This window comes from Monomorium pharaonis, chromosome 4 (genome assembly GCF_013373865.1).
Source record: "Monomorium pharaonis isolate MP-MQ-018 chromosome 4, ASM1337386v2, whole genome shotgun sequence".
NCBI lineage: Eukaryota > Metazoa > Arthropoda > Insecta > Hymenoptera > Formicidae > Monomorium > Monomorium pharaonis.
The window spans coordinates 13,831,632-13,848,537 of NC_050470.1; the positions used below are offsets into that span (position 1 = coordinate 13,831,632).

A 16,906-nucleotide genomic window follows, 5' to 3' on the forward strand; every position below is an offset into this window, starting at 1 on the left:
GTTAATTTGGTTTCAGGCCTTACAAAACGTATACGCAAATACTCGCTCTAACAGAAAGTTGTAAGTTTATTGGTTAATAGCCATACGATAGCCAATAAATTTCCAACTTTTCTGTAAGATCAGAATTTGCGAATACGTTTCTCTTGCAAATGAATTCAAGAATAGAGCCCCTGATCTCATTAAAGTGGATATGGCATAGGACGAAATAAGTGTGACCAATTGAAGGTTGTAGTCTCTGTACACAATATGGCGGTATATACGAATACGAACACAGTTTACTGTGACGATGATACGAAATTCCACGTGTAATTAATTATCTATAGACGTAGATGTGTAGCAGTTTTATCCAAAATAGTACTTTTTTATAATAAAAATAGTAAAATAGTAAAATAGTAAGATTCCAAAATTAAAAAATGTGTTTATTGTGGAAAAGGAAGTGAAAATAAACAACAAACGTTCATAGGTGAGTAAGGTTAAGTCTGAAAAGTTTAATAATAATATGTTTAATATTAATGTATCTGGATTCAAATATGTACCTCATAAGTACATAAGTATTTGTTGAATACACATTTTTATTATGTTGCTTAAAATTACAAATTTAAGTTTTAAGTGATATGTTTGTTTTGAATTCATATATTTTATGTTATAAAATATATTTATAATGTAACATTATTGTCATTATGTTTAAATAGCACAGTATGTGACTTGCAAAGTTTAATAAAGCACGCAAAATAACATTTTTCTATTACTACTTTTCTATTACTATTTTCTAAAAAACGCGATAAAAAAATTATCTTATTTTCTTCTATGCTGTGCATGTATATAGTGCATATATATACATTTTATTATGTACATTATAATATTTATACTTAAATATTAAATAAATCTATGCTAATCTATGTCTAATAGTTACTTTTTTTACAAGCTGCAAGTATGGATTACTACAACACAATTAAGGACACGAGGACAAAATAAGCTATAACAATACCCTTTAAACTTATTTATAAGTTTAGTAGTAGTAGTATTATTTATTAGTAAAATTATTTAACAAGATGGTCATAAATAAAAATTTACAATTTTTAGACACCTGCAAAATTTTATTTTTTAATCTTTTATTTATCCTCTTATTTAATAAAATATTTATATATTTTGATTCAATTTATACATAAAAATGTTATATATTACCAAATATTTTTTTAAATATTACAAAATATTTGTTATAAAGTCACTTACAAATGTCACTTACAATTATAAAAAAATACATAATATTAAATGTTATATGTATGATATAAAACAATATTATAAAAATTCAAATAAACACATTTCAGATTAATATTTTAGAACATTTCAAATTACTAAACATATACATTTTAATATATTTTGTAAATTAATTAATTTCTTAATTCATTTTTACTGGTTACATTATAATCATATTTTATATTTTTACAATATATCTTATTTAACACATATATTTTGTGTTAGTCATTCAAATTTTCCGCCAAAAGCGTGTACGCTGACTACAGCTTTAATGGCTTCCGGTATTCTATTGGTCACACTTTTTTACCTCAGATTATTAGGGTATGCCATATCCACTTTAATGAGATCAGTGGACTGCACCCTCATTCTATCTTTGTTCAACTTTCTGTAAGTAACAAAAACTACGGGCCGCTTCCCGGCTCGAAAAACGGAAGCGGAACGAGCGGATCACCAATCACAGGACCGTTTCGACGGAATCTTTGAAAAAGTTCTATCAGAATGATCCCGCGATTGGTGATCCGCTCGTTCCGCTTCCGCATAATTCGCTTCATGGGACCGCACCCTGAGGCTACATTCCAAAACATCCTTTCCGAGGAAAATTTACTCGATGTAATATAGGATACGTTACATGTACTATATATTTTGAGTAAAATTTTCCTCGGACAGAACGTTTTGGAATGTAGCCTTAGGCCCGGTTCCACAACTCACGGTTAAATTAACTGGCCGATTATTCCATTGGAATTGACCAATCGTATTTGTTAATTTTGCTTAACGACAAATACGATTGGTCAATTGTAATGGAATAATCGGCCAGTTAATTTAACAGTGAGTTGTGGAACCGGACCTTAATAAATAATGAAGATGGACTGATGCTGGTAGCGCTAATAGCGTCTCCCCGAACACACCTTTAAATTCGCAACGGATGCAGCCAGATACACCAGAATGTCATTCCATCTTTGACTACGTTTACACGACATCCTTAAACAGGTTTAATAACATCGATACTTCTAGAGCTAGCCAATCATAACCATTTCATTCTTCCGAGGAATGGCTGTAGTTGGCCAGTTTTATTACTTTGATGTTGTTAAACCCGACGTGTAAACGTAGTCAATGGGTGCGTTCAGGACACTCAACAGTTGTACAACAGTTGAGTAATTCGCTAATATAATTGGTCCAAATTTAGAGATTTAACAGTAAGGACCAATAATCACTGATCGCTCACTGATCACTTGTGTTTCCTGAACGCAACCAATATTGGATTTTTAAGTTTATCTCAATCCCTTCTACCTTTTTGCGGGGTTTACAATGACAGCAGGAGTAATGGAGTAAGGAGTAAGAGTAACAATTGACCAATTAAAAACCGGGAGTAAACGAAATGGGCAAATCTCATTTCATATTTCTTCTTACTCCTACTCCATTAGGGGCTTCACACACGAATTGACATAACCATAACATAAGATTTCGACGCATCAGATTGGGCGACCGTAACCGTGATCTGCCGTAATCGGCTGAATCAAGTACGTGATTGGTCGAAATCTTACTGTTATGGTTAAGTCAATTCGTGTGTGAAGGCCCTTAAGGGCCATCTACAATGGAGTGTTTTAGCCGTAACAGCACTAAAACTACGGCAATGCTGTTTAGAATAAAAACGACGTAGCAATAACATACAAGCTGGCCATCAAAGAAAGGTGACCAAAAACTAATCCCGAATGTCCCAACGCTCATCGTAAGCACGCAATGAATTGGCTCAATGTCTGCTGTAGGCTGTAAACAGTAAAGCAATACGAAGTGGAGACATTTTCTAAGACTACTGCTACGGCCTACGACTCTCCATCATCGACATATAGAATGGACTGAGCATTGCGATAGGCAAGCGCGCGCCTGCTTTAGAGTGAGAGGTACTACACCTGAGGCCTATGTTTGTCTCTCTTGCAAGCTTCTGATTTGTTATTTCGTCCTCCTCCGTGAATGGAGGGGGACGAAATAACAAATCAGAAGCTTGCAAAAGAGACAAACATAGGCCTCAGGTGTAGTACCTCTCACTCTAAAGCAGGCGCGTGCTAACCTATCGCAATGCTCAGTCCATTCTATATGTCGATGCTCTCCATTGTAGATGGCCCTTTATGGTATATCCACACAAACTTGCATAAGCGCATAAGCATATGCATAAGGAATTCGATTGGTCTACTTTCTTATGTAAGTGCTTGTAGACCAATCAATTTTCTTATGTATATGCTTATGCACTTATGCAAGTTTGTGTGGATATACCATTACTCCTGCTGCCATTGGGCGCATTCAGCAGACGGAGGGTGCGTTCAGGGAGACGCTATTAGCGCTATCAGCGTCAGTTTATCCTTGTTCTACTTTTAATGAGTAATGAAGATGGACTAATGCTGGTAGCGCTAATAGCGTCTCCCCGAACGCACCCGGAGCAGATCAGAGAGCGCTCAGTGATTCTTTACTATGATTGGTTTCTGCTTCTAAATCCAACGAAGAACTAAAGGCAAGAACCAATCATAGTAAAGAATCACTGAGCGCTCATTGATCCGCTCCGTCTGCTAAACGCGCCCATTGTGTTTTTAAAATGTACTACTAGCAGAGAGAAACCTGAGAGCGGCCACCGCGGCCTTTTTCGTGCGACCGATATTTGACTAGCGCCAAACGTGGATGTAAAGTCTGTTTTACATTAATCGCAAGCAGCTAGTTGCGACTTGCGACATCCAATAGGCGCTTAGTTTCTAGTTAAAGCTCGACATTTATTGGGTGTTGCAAATTACAACTGGCGACTGCAATTAATGTAGAACGGGCTTTACATCCACGTTTGGCGCTGATGCTAGTCAAATATTGGTCGCACGAAAAAAGCCACGGTGGCCGCTCTCAGGTTCCTCTCTGCTACTAGTAACTAACAAATATCGTTTATTGCACTAATATTATTTGTATAACGATGTAATAATGATAACAATATATTTTTGTTAGAAATTGCAGAAGAGGAATATAAAAAATAACAAATTTAGTAAAAATGATAATTAAGTGTCTTTTGTAAGAAACATTAGAAACAAAATTAAGGACAAAAGAAAACCAATAAAAAGTAAAATCCTATCTTTTGTTAAAAAGAAATTGTAAGATTTATTGTAAGAATTTTATGCTCGTGCTTTGTTCATGGTAATGTTTCTATTTCTTTAATTTTTTAATAATTACGTGGCCACTCAGTATTGCGCTCCTAGATTCATTATTGTTTGATCGAGTAAAAAAAGAATTGTTTGAACGAATATCGAAACGCAGTCACATTTGTACGTGTAATATATGAAAAACGATAATGACGATTGTCGTTTATAGTGTCGTTAGTTATTATTTCAGATTTGTAAACTCCTTAACGGGACGCCGGCCCTATTTGAATTGCGCGCGGTCCCTCGAGTGCTTATGTCATTATCGGCGATGTCGCCCGTACCGAGGCGCCATCTAGATTTATGCGCGTGCGGTTGGCAGAAGTGTAAGTGGTGGCGAGAAGAAGTAAGTTGTTAAGCGGATATAGTAAAAGACGTATCTAAAAGGGAAACTAGAGCCTTATTGAGAAAACCCGCCAACAAATCCTATCTTCCCTCCTAACTTCCTGACTCTAGCCCTTGTTCTTCTAACCGCGGGTTTGAACGGGCTCACGTTTTACAGCCTCAGAAGTGGGATAGCCTTGTTGGCTTTACCGTTGACAATCCGCTGTTGACGGAAACAGTGAGAAGTGTTCGGGTGTACACTTCGACTCGCCACCACGTAGCAACGACTTTTTTTTTCGTGGTGCGAAGCTTAGGAAGTTGACTTGTCGCGTTTTCCTCGCTTCGAACAGTCGAGTGACTTCGCTGCCGTTTTCCGGCATCCCGAGATTACTATCACGGCAGAGGGGTACAACGTACTTTCCCGTCCGCCATAATAGCCGACCGTGTAACGGGTACCGGGGCCGTACATCCGGTCCACCATCTTTTTTCTCTGCGCGGGCTTCGGTGTGTACTCGGGTTTTATCCTTTGTTATACTTGGTTACGTGCGCAGTGACTCGGTAAAATGATTTCTCGCGAGTTACTTGAAGCTTACACCATACGCAAGCTCCAGGATGAGCTTTCCAAATTTGGCATCGAGGTTTTTCCAGAAGACCGTTCAGCGTGCATGGAGATGCTGTTGCAGGCGCATGCAGGAAAAGGAAAGACTACAGACAACGCTAGTACCCGGCAAGGGACCGCCGGAAAGTCAGCTAATCCGCAGGAACCGGCTACCTCACATTCGCTATTACCTCATGATGGTCCAGCGATTCAAAGGTTAGATCCGAATGAAAAAAGAAATACGGATTCTGATGTTTCTCAACTTTGTCAGTTAGTGACCCCAGATAACAAATTGTGAGGGCTCACGTCACCCTCACGGTGTGATTATCACACATGCGTGCAATACCACAATCATATTGCTCTCACGATGTGCTAGCGACACGTGTGTGTGCGTGGAAGGTGGCACTATGCAGTCATGTATGAGAGAGTATATGAGCGACCGAAAAAAGATTTCACTGTATGACTGTACTTTCTTATGTATGATTGTATTTATCACAGTACGAATGAAAACATTATTCGTACGGACTCAGGTCATCCGCACAGTGTGATATTCACACGTGAATTCAACAACGCAATCACGTTGCATTTATTACGTGACGGGGTAGAAGATGGCACTGAACAGCTATATATGATCGATATATAAAAGCAATTTAGCCAACGATATATATATAATAATAATAATATTAATATATTGTTGGCTAAATTAGAAAACCTCATAATTCTGTCGGACGTCCGATGGAGTTATAAGATTTTTCAATTTAGCTGACGATATATATATTTAGATATTTATTACATATATATTTATTTATTTATATTATACATACATACACGCGCACACGGTGTGTGTGTTTGTTTGTGTGTGTGTGTGTGTGTGTGTGTGTGTAAAATGAACATTTTTTGATCACTTTTGGAATTTTCATAATTTTTTTTCTCTATTATGCGTTTTTATTTTATAAAATTACATTTGATTAATAATTTTTATTGTAATTCAATTTTAATTAGTTTTCTTAGTTTTAGAATATTCATATTTCAATTATTGAGTCAGTATATACGTGTTACCGCTTTGAAAATTTTTTACAGTTTACAGTAAAAAAAAACGTTGCTAAATTGACAAAAAATTAGGAAAAAATAATAAGTTCCTTTTGATCATAAATTACAAAAAATTTTCAAAGCGACACATATTGCGTGTAAATAATTGAAATATATTTATCCCGAAATTACAAAAACTCATTAAAATAAAATTAAAATTAAAATTATTCATAAAATGTAATTAGAATAAAAATACAATAGAATAAAAATACAAAAGAATAAAAATTAAATAATTCCAAAAATGTTCAAAATTAATATTTAGCTCATGTGTAAAATCTCAATAAAATAAAAAATACAAACATTTTCAAAATGGTTATAATGTTAAAAGTTTCTAAAATTTTGATATTTTCAGAAAATTTGTGAAGTGTGTAAATTTGTAAAGCTTTCAAGAAATATTAAATTTTAATAATTTTGACATTTTTTACATTTTACATTCTTTTAATTTTATATACATATAAAATAATCTAAGTTTAAAGAAATTAATATTTTTCACATTTTTAACAATTAACTTTATAATTTCTTGAAATTATTTCGTTTATCTGTACTTACAATAAAAGAACGGTCGAGGCTGTCCCTCACCGATTTTGTTGGTTTTGGATATGTTGCAGAGCATCAAAAAAGAAAAAAACCCGTATTTTTTTATCAGCTTATCTTGAGTTTTAGGGGTTGTTTCAACCCCTAGAAAAAAACAAAAAATGAAAATTTGACATTTTTAAAAGAATTGAATACATCATTGCAAAGAGCATAAAATACTATAAAACTTTTGTATAAAACATTTGTATAAAACATTTGTTTATATACCTCACATTTTAGAAGATATTTGTTAAAAATGAAAAAATACGTTTTTTTATAAGGATTAAAACAATCTCTAAACTTCGAGATAAACCAATAAAAAAAATACGGGTCTCTGAACTTTTTTGATGCTCTACAACATATTCAATGCCCATCAAAGTCGGTATAAGGAATAGCCCCGACCGTTCCCTTGTTTGTTACGTACCTGTAAATAAGTATATATTATATTTATCTTTATTTTGTATTTCTTTTTCGTTCTTAACACAAAGTAATAAATATTAAATATATAATTTAATTCAATTTAATACATAGTAGAAAATTAATTTGATTTTTAACTCAGCTATTTCCCTTTCGTCTTAATAAAGATATGTATCATCGGATAAAATCGTTCACATTATTCTAATAAGTCTGTAAGAATATATTACATTAGGTGAATATTCAGGACAAAATAACGCAATGATTACATTTTACGATCTCTCTCTCTTTCTCTCTCTCTCTCTTTCGCTTGCTCGTTCGAAAAACGTTTAAATTTCCGCGGCTACGCGCGGCGTGCGGGGCGTCACACGGATAGAGGATCGGCTCTGTGTGCGACTGTGCGTACATGCTTGAGTTCGGAATCGCATCACTGCCGGTGACCGGTGTCTTGAATTGTTGCGGAAATCGTTTGTGGAAAGTGTAAACGGCCTTATACCAGAATAAAGAGATCGAGAATATACAGGAATAGCATTAAGCGAAGAATCAACTGGAGGTATGTAAATATGTACTGCTTAAACACGAAATAAATACGCGATGAATAGGAGAGGTTATAATATGTATTATTAAGGAAAATGATTTTTTATCGTCGCAGCTTTTTAATATCAAAAAAGTATCATACAACGATACACGATTAAAGGCGCAATTGCAAATACTTCTTCATGTCTCGTGGACCGGTGTCTTTTTTTGTTGCTACTTGGAAATAGTTTGTATAGTGTAAACGATCTTCACATAGAGAATACAGCATATAAACGAACTTCAACTAAAGGTATGTAGATACATGTATTATAGTGCTGCTGAAACACGAAATGCACACACAATGAATAGAAATTAAAAATTATTTATTTCTACTTTTTATTTTTCATTAAATTTTTGTAACTAATATTTAATTTCTTTTAAATTGTTGAATTTTTATTGGACATCAATATGTAAGTTATTTAATAAAAATAATTATTATGTATATATAAAATAGAATATTTATATATTAGAAAGTGCATGGAATAAATATTGTAATTTTATTTCTGTGCAATAACTTAATTATATTCTAATTTTCTTTACATTGATATACATCTTTTAAAAATTTGAAAAAATTATAGAAAAACAATGTCTTGAAAACGATTCTATATATTCATATACAAAAAATATGCAGATGGCAACTCGAACATTTATCTTAAAAATTGACAAATTAAAAATTCTTGATTTATTAAAAATTCAAATTAGCATTTAAAAAATCTCTAAAAATTTCTGCGAATGTTTGTTAATGGCCAGGACATCACTAATTTATTTCATAATTTTTTATGCATCAGGAAAAAAGAAAATTGATTACAAATAACATTTTTGTTTGCCACAATCGCAAAAGATACAGTTACAATATATTTTCTTAAAGATGTACGTTGCTAATCCAATTTTGTTTGAGGGGATTTTTTATATGGATATCCGGATATATTTTTTATTGTAAAGTAATTCCTTATAATAGTAATTCGGATCGCACTATACGTTATGAGGATGTAATAACAGTGTGACTAATATATTGGTTACGTTGCATTCACATGTGATGCAGTTTGAATGAATTTTGCATGATTTATGAATTATCTGTTTATTCATTTACCTCGAGTGAGTCAGGAAAGACAAAAAATAGTCACAAAACTGGTCAATGTTTCCTTCGAATAATTGTTACCCAATTGTGCAATAGAATGTAATTTTATAATATATTTGGTGTCACTAATCATGAATTTTAAGTACAATTTTTGAAATTCTAAATAGCGGATGCACAATGGCATGCGCCTGTACAAAAATAATATTAATATTATTTATTATTATATTTTTGTATATATTATATTAAATTGATACTTAAGGATGATCTGCCTATACAGTCCCTGTCAATTAAGTTAAATTGGGAAATTGAAATTGGAAATGTGTTAATATTTATATTTTAAATAAATTATATACATATATATATATGAAAGTTGTGGGAATAACATTGTTTTTATTTAATAACATTTTTATAGTTAATTTTTTTATTATTAAAAAATTAAATTATTTTATACATTAAAAAAAAATCTTTTTCTTAATGGTTTTTCTTAAGATCTTTTTTATTAATACTTTAAGTATTCAAGTCGATTTACGCAAAGTTTTATTGTGATTTTTTATTTAGTTATTTTGTAAATAAATAAATAAGTATTATTTATTTACAAAAGAACTAATTTCTGTATTGAAATAAAACTTGATATAAATCATTTTGAATACTGAAAGTACTTGTGTAAAAAAATTTAGATTTTTATCATTATTTATTAACATTTTTATTAGAGCACATTTTTACTTCTTACTTTAAAGTAAAAATGTGCTGTAATGGAAATATAAATAAATAATAATGATAAAAATATGAATTTTTTTACACAAGTACTTTTAGTATTCAAGATAATTTATGTAAAGATTTATTGCGATGCAGAAAATAATTGTTCTATAAATAAATAAAAATTCCAATTTAACTGTTGACAAGGACTGTATAGCTAGAACATCTTCAAAATTAAAATTTGTTATAATTACTGACATCCAAACATGTTAACAAATTATAATATTATTAAGTAATAAATTAAACAACACATTTTTAAAGGTTTACTTAAAGATATTGTAATAGTATATACATACAGTATAACATTGCAAATAATTATAAAAATTAATAATAGTTAAAATAATAATTGAATACAATATACGAAAAAGAATTTTCGTATGTTGTATTCAATTTGTGAACTGCAAATTATTATACCAATTGAACAATAATGAATCACTAAATTTAAATTGTCACATTACAACGATAATTTATAAGTATTTGTATTGTAGCAGAAATTCAAACGTTGACTGACGGCCAGTTTTGTGTCTCCCGTACTACTCCTGATTGACATGAATTTTATACAGTAACACTATAACTACCTGATTTTAAACCTATGCTACTTGTACTCACATATTTCGTTAATTAGAAATGTTATAATAAATCATAGCATATCTTTTATATTATTTTCCTGGCTTGGCTGTCTTGACCAACAATACATGAAATGTAGCGAGGGATGCCATTCAAATTTAAGCCATTTATGAGCCTCAGCACGAGGCACAAGAGAAGGCGGTTATCTGCCTTGTTAATGGAAGATCATTCAAGAGACTTTGAATCCGCCAAAATTCCGGCACCACTATCTGTCTCCGGTAACGATATCCAAAACGATGATGAATCTATTACTGATAACAATGGAAATACTTCTGGCACGAGCGAGGAAGTGGAATACAGTGAAGGCACCGAAGGAGAAGAAGAAGAAGAAGAAGAAGAAGAAGAAGAAGAAGAAGAAGTAGCAAATGAACAAGAAGAAAGAGAAGTCGATAGAAATAACGCAGAAGCACAAGATAATATGGAAGACGAAAATATGTCGGACGCTTCGGAACATGAAAATGATAATGTTTTACAAAACCTGGACGAGCTGAGGACGACAGCATTACAAAATGCCTTTTTAGCAGCAAATGTGAAACATACCCAAGGCAATATATTACTCAAAACGTTGCGTGAGTTCCCTTTTAACATAAAATGTCTACCGAAGGACACGAGGACGTTACTTCAAACGCCTAATGATATTGCTATGAGGAACATTCAACAAATTGGTGGAGGAGAATATCTTCATTTGGGTTTAAAATATACTCTTATCAAAAAATTGAAAAGTCTTCCTGAACATATGTTACCGGAAACAATAGAAATCGATTTTAGCACCGATGGTGCTCAAATCCACAAGAGTGGCACAGGTCAGTTTTGGCCCATTCAATACAGAATTTATAATTGTGTTGATAAAAGGCCTGTAATCGCGGGTATCTTTAAAGGAACACAGAAACCATCGGATACTTTTCAATTTTTTGAACAGTTTGTTCAAGAAATTATCGACATACACGAAGAAGGCGGTGTTCATATAAGAAATCGACGATTGCCATTAAAAATTCGATGTTTTATTGCCGATGCACCAGCGAGGGCATTTGCTTTAAATCATTATGGACACATATCATCAAGCGCATGTTCAAAATGTAAAGTGGAAGGTCATCGTTGCGAAGAAACGGTATTTTTTCGAGGAACGATGGTTTTTCCGGGGATTCGTCATCCGCCAAGAACGGATGAACAGTATCGGAATATGGTAGATGAAGATCACCATAAAGGTGCAAGTCCCTTAAGTCCCCTAATGGGACTGGTGACGCAAGTTCCATTTGAAACTATGCACCTCCTATATATCGGAAATGTAAAAAAAATTTTACACACACATCTGAAAGGAAAGTATGGAAAACAGAAATTGAATATAAGAAAAGTAGAAATTCTTGATTCAAGAATGGCAGATCTTCAAGCATACTGTCCTTCGGAATTCAACCGCCGCCCAAATAAATTCTCCATGTTTAGTCATTTCAAAGCCACTGAGTTCAGACAATTGTTACTGTATACTGCTCCGGCTGTGCTGCAAAATGTTTTAAGTGAAGAATACTATGAACATTTCATGCTACTACATTTTGTGATGCGCCTTCTTAGCTTGCAAAATATTCCCGATTCAACGTATGTTTGGTGTCAAGAAGCTTTGGAAAGTTATGTCTGCTTATGCGAGGAACTGTACGGAGAACAGTTTCTCTCATATAACGTACACGGTCTTTTACATGTAGTCGACGATGTTGCAAGATTGGGACCTTTGGAAACATATAGTGCCTTCTGCTACGAGAATAATATGCCTGAATTCCGAAAATACATACGAAAACCGCACCTCGCTCTTCAACAATTTTACAATAGGATTTGCGAATTAAATGATGTTCTTCTGGCTCCCGCTAATAATAAAATCCAAATTTGTGCATCTAAAATTCACGCAGATGGACCTCTATTGCAAAATATGCCTACCCGTCTTTGTCGACAATTTCGGAAATTGAAAATTGGGAACATTACATTTTCCACTTCCCTTCGTGACAATTGCTGTATTCTGAATAATGCAAACATCTGCGTTATACAAAACATAGTCCAAATAGAGGGAAGAACTACGTTCATCGTCAAAAAATTTCGAACACAGATTCACATATATGATGTTGGTAGGACATCTGATTTGGCAAGAGTTTTCCAGTGTTCTAATTTATCCATTGCAATCGAGGCAATAAACTTGACGGATGTAAAAGGCAAAATGTACAGAATGCCGAAATGGAGCTCTCAGGAAGGTGAAGAAGAGCTTGCTCTTGAACATGAGTGGATTTGTGTATCACTAATAACACCTCTGGTGTTACCGTAACATTGGTGAAATGTGAATTTAAAAAGACGCAAAAGAAATATTGTAAAAATGAAGAAGTAGTGAACAGTACAGTGGAACCCCGCGTTAGTGTACTTCGCGTTAGCGGAAATTATCCCCTTCATATGCAGTCGGCCCACGTGAGTAGCGTGTGTGGGGGATAGCAATACGCTACGTAATACGCTATATCCCTAAATTTCACGGAGTGGGAGTGAAACCAAGCAATAGGAGATCACCCCGCGTTAGCGGACTAGAGCCCCGAAGAGTCCGCTAAAGCGGGATTCTACTGTATTATAGATATGTGACAGTATTATATATGACGCAGTGCCATTATATGACAGTAAAATTCCGTACATTATTTTTCACAATAATTCATTTTAATATGCAAAGTTTATTGAAATGGACAATACCATTGCTTTTTGAGATTCTTTTTATTTCCAGAAGAATTTATTTGAAATTTGTATAAAAGCAAAGTTATAAAATTATAAATTATTGTAAATTGTATAGATTATTACATTCCATTTAACATGGAAAAGAATGAAAGAAAAGAAAAAAAGAAGATTTCAGCGAGAAGTGGTAGACTGCTCATTCGACCAAAAAAATTATGGACTACGTCCTCGGACGAAGGACCTCCGCGAAAGAAGAGATCCAAAGGCCAAATAACTGTGCGAAAGGAGTTCGAGAAATTACGGCAATCAGGGAAAGACATGGCCGATACTAATGATGAACTAAGACAACCTCATGAATTTTCGGACAAACTAAGTACCCTGAATAAGTCTGACGACATGATCGCAAAAGCTACCAACAAAAATTCGTAAGTTAATAAAAATCATCTTTATGAACAAATGCAATTTAATTTTTGAAATTAGAACATTACATATAAACGTAAAGTTGAAAATTTTCACAAAATTTGGCAAAATTACAACGTATAAATGTAAATTAGGAGCTTTATAATTATTAATTTTTAACAATTGATTACGTTTAATATTTTATTTAATTACATATGTATATTTTGTATTTTCAGAAAAAAGAAAAATTGTAATGATAATTACTCTGCAGCAGTATATAATGAGCCTCTAAAGTTGTCTGAAAATGGCATAAAAAAGTTTTATGCAGATTCTGTTAGCAAGACATCTGTGTCTGAGATGGAGAATGTTACACATGTACAAACAGAACGAAATCAGCCATGTGTCGATCATAGTGGCCCTGCAAAGTTTCTTGACTATACTACAAAAAAATATAATGCAGCTTCTGTTCTTGCAACTCCTGCTAGCACGACAGTGCCTGATGATGTTCGGCATAGTACACCTGTACAAGAAGAACGAAATGATGAGCCACGTGTTGCCGATAGTGACAGTTTCATAGTAAATACAGCCCCGAGTATTGATACGGAGTTGAAACGAAAATTGGCGTGAGTAAAATGTTGGAATGTTTAGAATTTTATATATTCAGCCTTTCGTTCAGCTTTTATTTCAGCTGATTAACTATTTTTTCGTATTTTCTATTATCTTATAATAATGATTATATTAATAATTTTGAAGGGTATTAGAAGAGCTAAGTAGAAACTTAATCAAAGGGCAAACAGACATACAACAACAATTAAAAGAAATAAAGGAAAAACCATCAGATGAATATATTGTGAGCAGGTCATTATATCAGTTGCTAGATGGTTATCCGCTGAACACTTTGGAACAATTTAACGAAATCGAACACGAATCCAAAAAATTGGAGCGTCAGAAATTAGTGAGTACACCTTCGTGAATCCATTATATGTATAGTAAGATATTCCATAGAAAAGATGTCCCATATTGCTGTTTCTCAATGCTCTTACTTAGTAAACTGCATTTCCTTAACTACGTGAAACTGAAAATTAGTAATTTTCCTACTTTTTTTATTTACATTACTACACTTTAATGAAAACTTATTGGACAAAGTTAGCATAAAATCAAGTTAAAGTAGACTTTCTTAGCTTCAAATATCTTTTTGAAAAAAAAACATTTGGATTTTTTTACTACGATATACTGTTAAAATTTATTTTTTATTACATGTTTTTTAATTTGGAATTTACAGAGTTTATGAAAAAACGAAAAAGAAAGAATGTTTTTGCAACAGATGCGACTTTCTCGCATGGGACGTGTTTCTTGATCTCGTTTAATTGCGATTTTCGCGCATTAATTGCAAAAATACGGTGTATATCTTGTGCGAGGTGGCTTTTTCGCTCATATGATTACCGCACTCGCCTTAAACTTCACATTCGCGAAAAAAACTAAACCTCGCACACACATTGTTACACAATGTACTATTCTTATAATGTACTTAACTGGCGTGAATCTAATCTCTGTAAGATTTTATTTCGACCCTACTTAAAATTTTAAAAAAATCTAATAATCTAAGATTTAATTTGAAGATGTAAATGAAAAATTTGGAAAAAATTCGTGTGTCTGAAGTATTATCAAAAATATTACTTAAAATATTGTTTTTTTCAACTGCAGAAAGAATTTCAGGATGTTTTTTCGCAAAGATATTAAATTTTGTATGTTAAAACTTATATTGTATGAACTTATTACATTATTCAATTGAAATGTTACTTCGGTGTAGTATTGAAATACAATAAAATATCTTTATTCTGTTTTAGTATCGCCATTTCATAGGATTAGGTGCTGTAAAAATACGGGATTTTATATACACCGCAATTAAACAAACTATGACTGACGAGTTAGTAAACAAGTTTACCTGGCTCGGTGACGAACATAATACTAAAGAATTAGGGAACACCAAAATGATGAACATTATATATTGTAAGAGCTCTCATACATATATATAATGCGACAAGCGAAAAAGGGACACAAATCGGAAAAATCGATTTTTATTTATTTTTAGCTATTGTTTAAAACTTCAACTTTTTATTTAGACACCTTGCTTACCACATTGTTACACTTACCGCACTTTTATTTACCGCTGTCCTATAAAATTTCACTTTCTGACCTATGTCCCCTTTTTATTTATCGCAAAGCATATACAGAAAACATTCTGGATTAATATTTTTACATGCTCATTAATTAACAATATGTACAAACTAATATAAACATTTATATTCTTCAGATGCAGCTAAAAAATGTTCACATTTTGAAGGGCCTGTAGATAAAGAAGCTTTTAAAATAGAGATGCTTCAAGTTCTACGCACTATTAAACAAAGATTTCGTAGAACAATAAAAAAAAGAAACATGGACGAGGTCGATGAAAATGACGAAGATGACAACGATGAACATCAAAACACAAATACTGACGAAGAATCTGACGATTATTCCCAGACCAGCAAGTCTGAATATGATTAATGAGAACATTTAAAAATAGGATAATACATTAAATGTATATTATATTATTAATATATTTTTAATAAGACGTAAAATTTATACTATATAAATACTAACTTTACTATAATATACTTTAATATAAACATTAACTTACTTTTATACTAAAATAAATACTATTATTATATATATTAAGTATCTGAGATTTGTACTTTGTAGAGAAATATATATTTTTTAAATTATTTTATCTGATTTTTTATAATATGAATTGAATTTTCTATTGAGATTGATATTTATTATTATTATTATACATAATACTTTATATATTTTATTATTCTTATTATTTTATTATTTAACACTCAAGGCTCATATCGCTCGCACGCGTGAGTGCCGCATGTATGCGAGCGATATGAGTCTCAATTAGAACACTCACATGAGGCTTCTATCGCCTGCACGCGTGCGGCACTCACGTGTGCGAGCGATATGAGTCTCAATTAGAACACTCACATGAGACTCCTATCGCCTGCACGCGTGCGGCACTCACGTGTGCGAGCGATATGAGTCTCAAAGGAGGACGCATCTAGATGGTGCTGTGTAGTCACACTGTGACGATTATTAAGCACACGTGCACGCACTGTGCAGTCACTGTGCAGACATTTTGTTATCTGGGACTCAACAACTCAGATTTCAGCAAGAACAAGCAGCTCAGCAACAGGAAATGTTTAATCAAATGCTGAGAATGATGAGTAACGCCAATGTTTCCCCAAGAAGTGGAAATTGTATGGAAACTCATGCTTTTTCTACCCAGGCAGACGATCTCAATGGTTCGTCGCAATATCA

At 33.0% G+C, this 16,906-nt stretch overlaps 1 protein-coding gene and 1 long non-coding RNA gene across 9 annotated transcripts; both read left to right on the top strand.

The window, feature by feature from the left end:
- The first annotated feature begins 153 nt into the window (after window positions 1-153).
- On the top strand, window positions 154-1,041 carry LOC118645417. Its single transcript, XR_004963106.1, has 2 exons — window positions 154-463; window positions 926-1,041. It is a non-coding gene; the product is annotated as an uncharacterized LOC118645417 (long non-coding RNA).
- Window positions 1,042-4,638: 3,597 nt separating this feature from the next.
- Window positions 4,639-16,308, top strand: LOC118645010. Of its 8 annotated transcripts, XM_036285207.1 has the most exons (8): window positions 5,430-5,559; window positions 7,796-7,972; window positions 8,072-8,245; window positions 13,263-13,569; window positions 13,780-14,166; window positions 14,297-14,498; window positions 15,391-15,553; window positions 15,858-16,308. In XM_036285207.1, exons 4-8 carry the CDS (start codon window positions 13,283-13,285, stop codon window positions 16,088-16,090), a joined length of 1,272 nt encoding a protein of 423 aa, XP_036141100.1. In that variant the 5' UTR covers window positions 5,430-5,559; window positions 7,796-7,972; window positions 8,072-8,245; window positions 13,263-13,282; the 3' UTR covers window positions 16,091-16,308. The 8 variants fall into 8 exon arrangements, with proteins under 8 accessions (XP_036141099.1, XP_036141098.1, XP_036141100.1 ...); XM_036285206.1 differs by lacking the exons at window positions 7,796-7,972; window positions 8,072-8,245 and having other exon boundaries at window positions 4,639-5,559; XM_036285202.1 differs by lacking the exons at window positions 13,780-14,166; window positions 14,297-14,498; window positions 15,391-15,553; window positions 15,858-16,308 and adding an exon at window positions 8,411-8,434 and having other exon boundaries at window positions 10,536-13,285.
- Window positions 16,309-16,906: the final 598 nt, after the last annotated feature.

Excerpts from the sequence above, each read along its gene's own strand:
- LOC118645010 (XM_036285205.1), top strand. The coding sequence starts at position 10,542 with ATGCCATTCAAATTTAAGCCATTTATGAGCCTCAGCACGAGGCACAAG.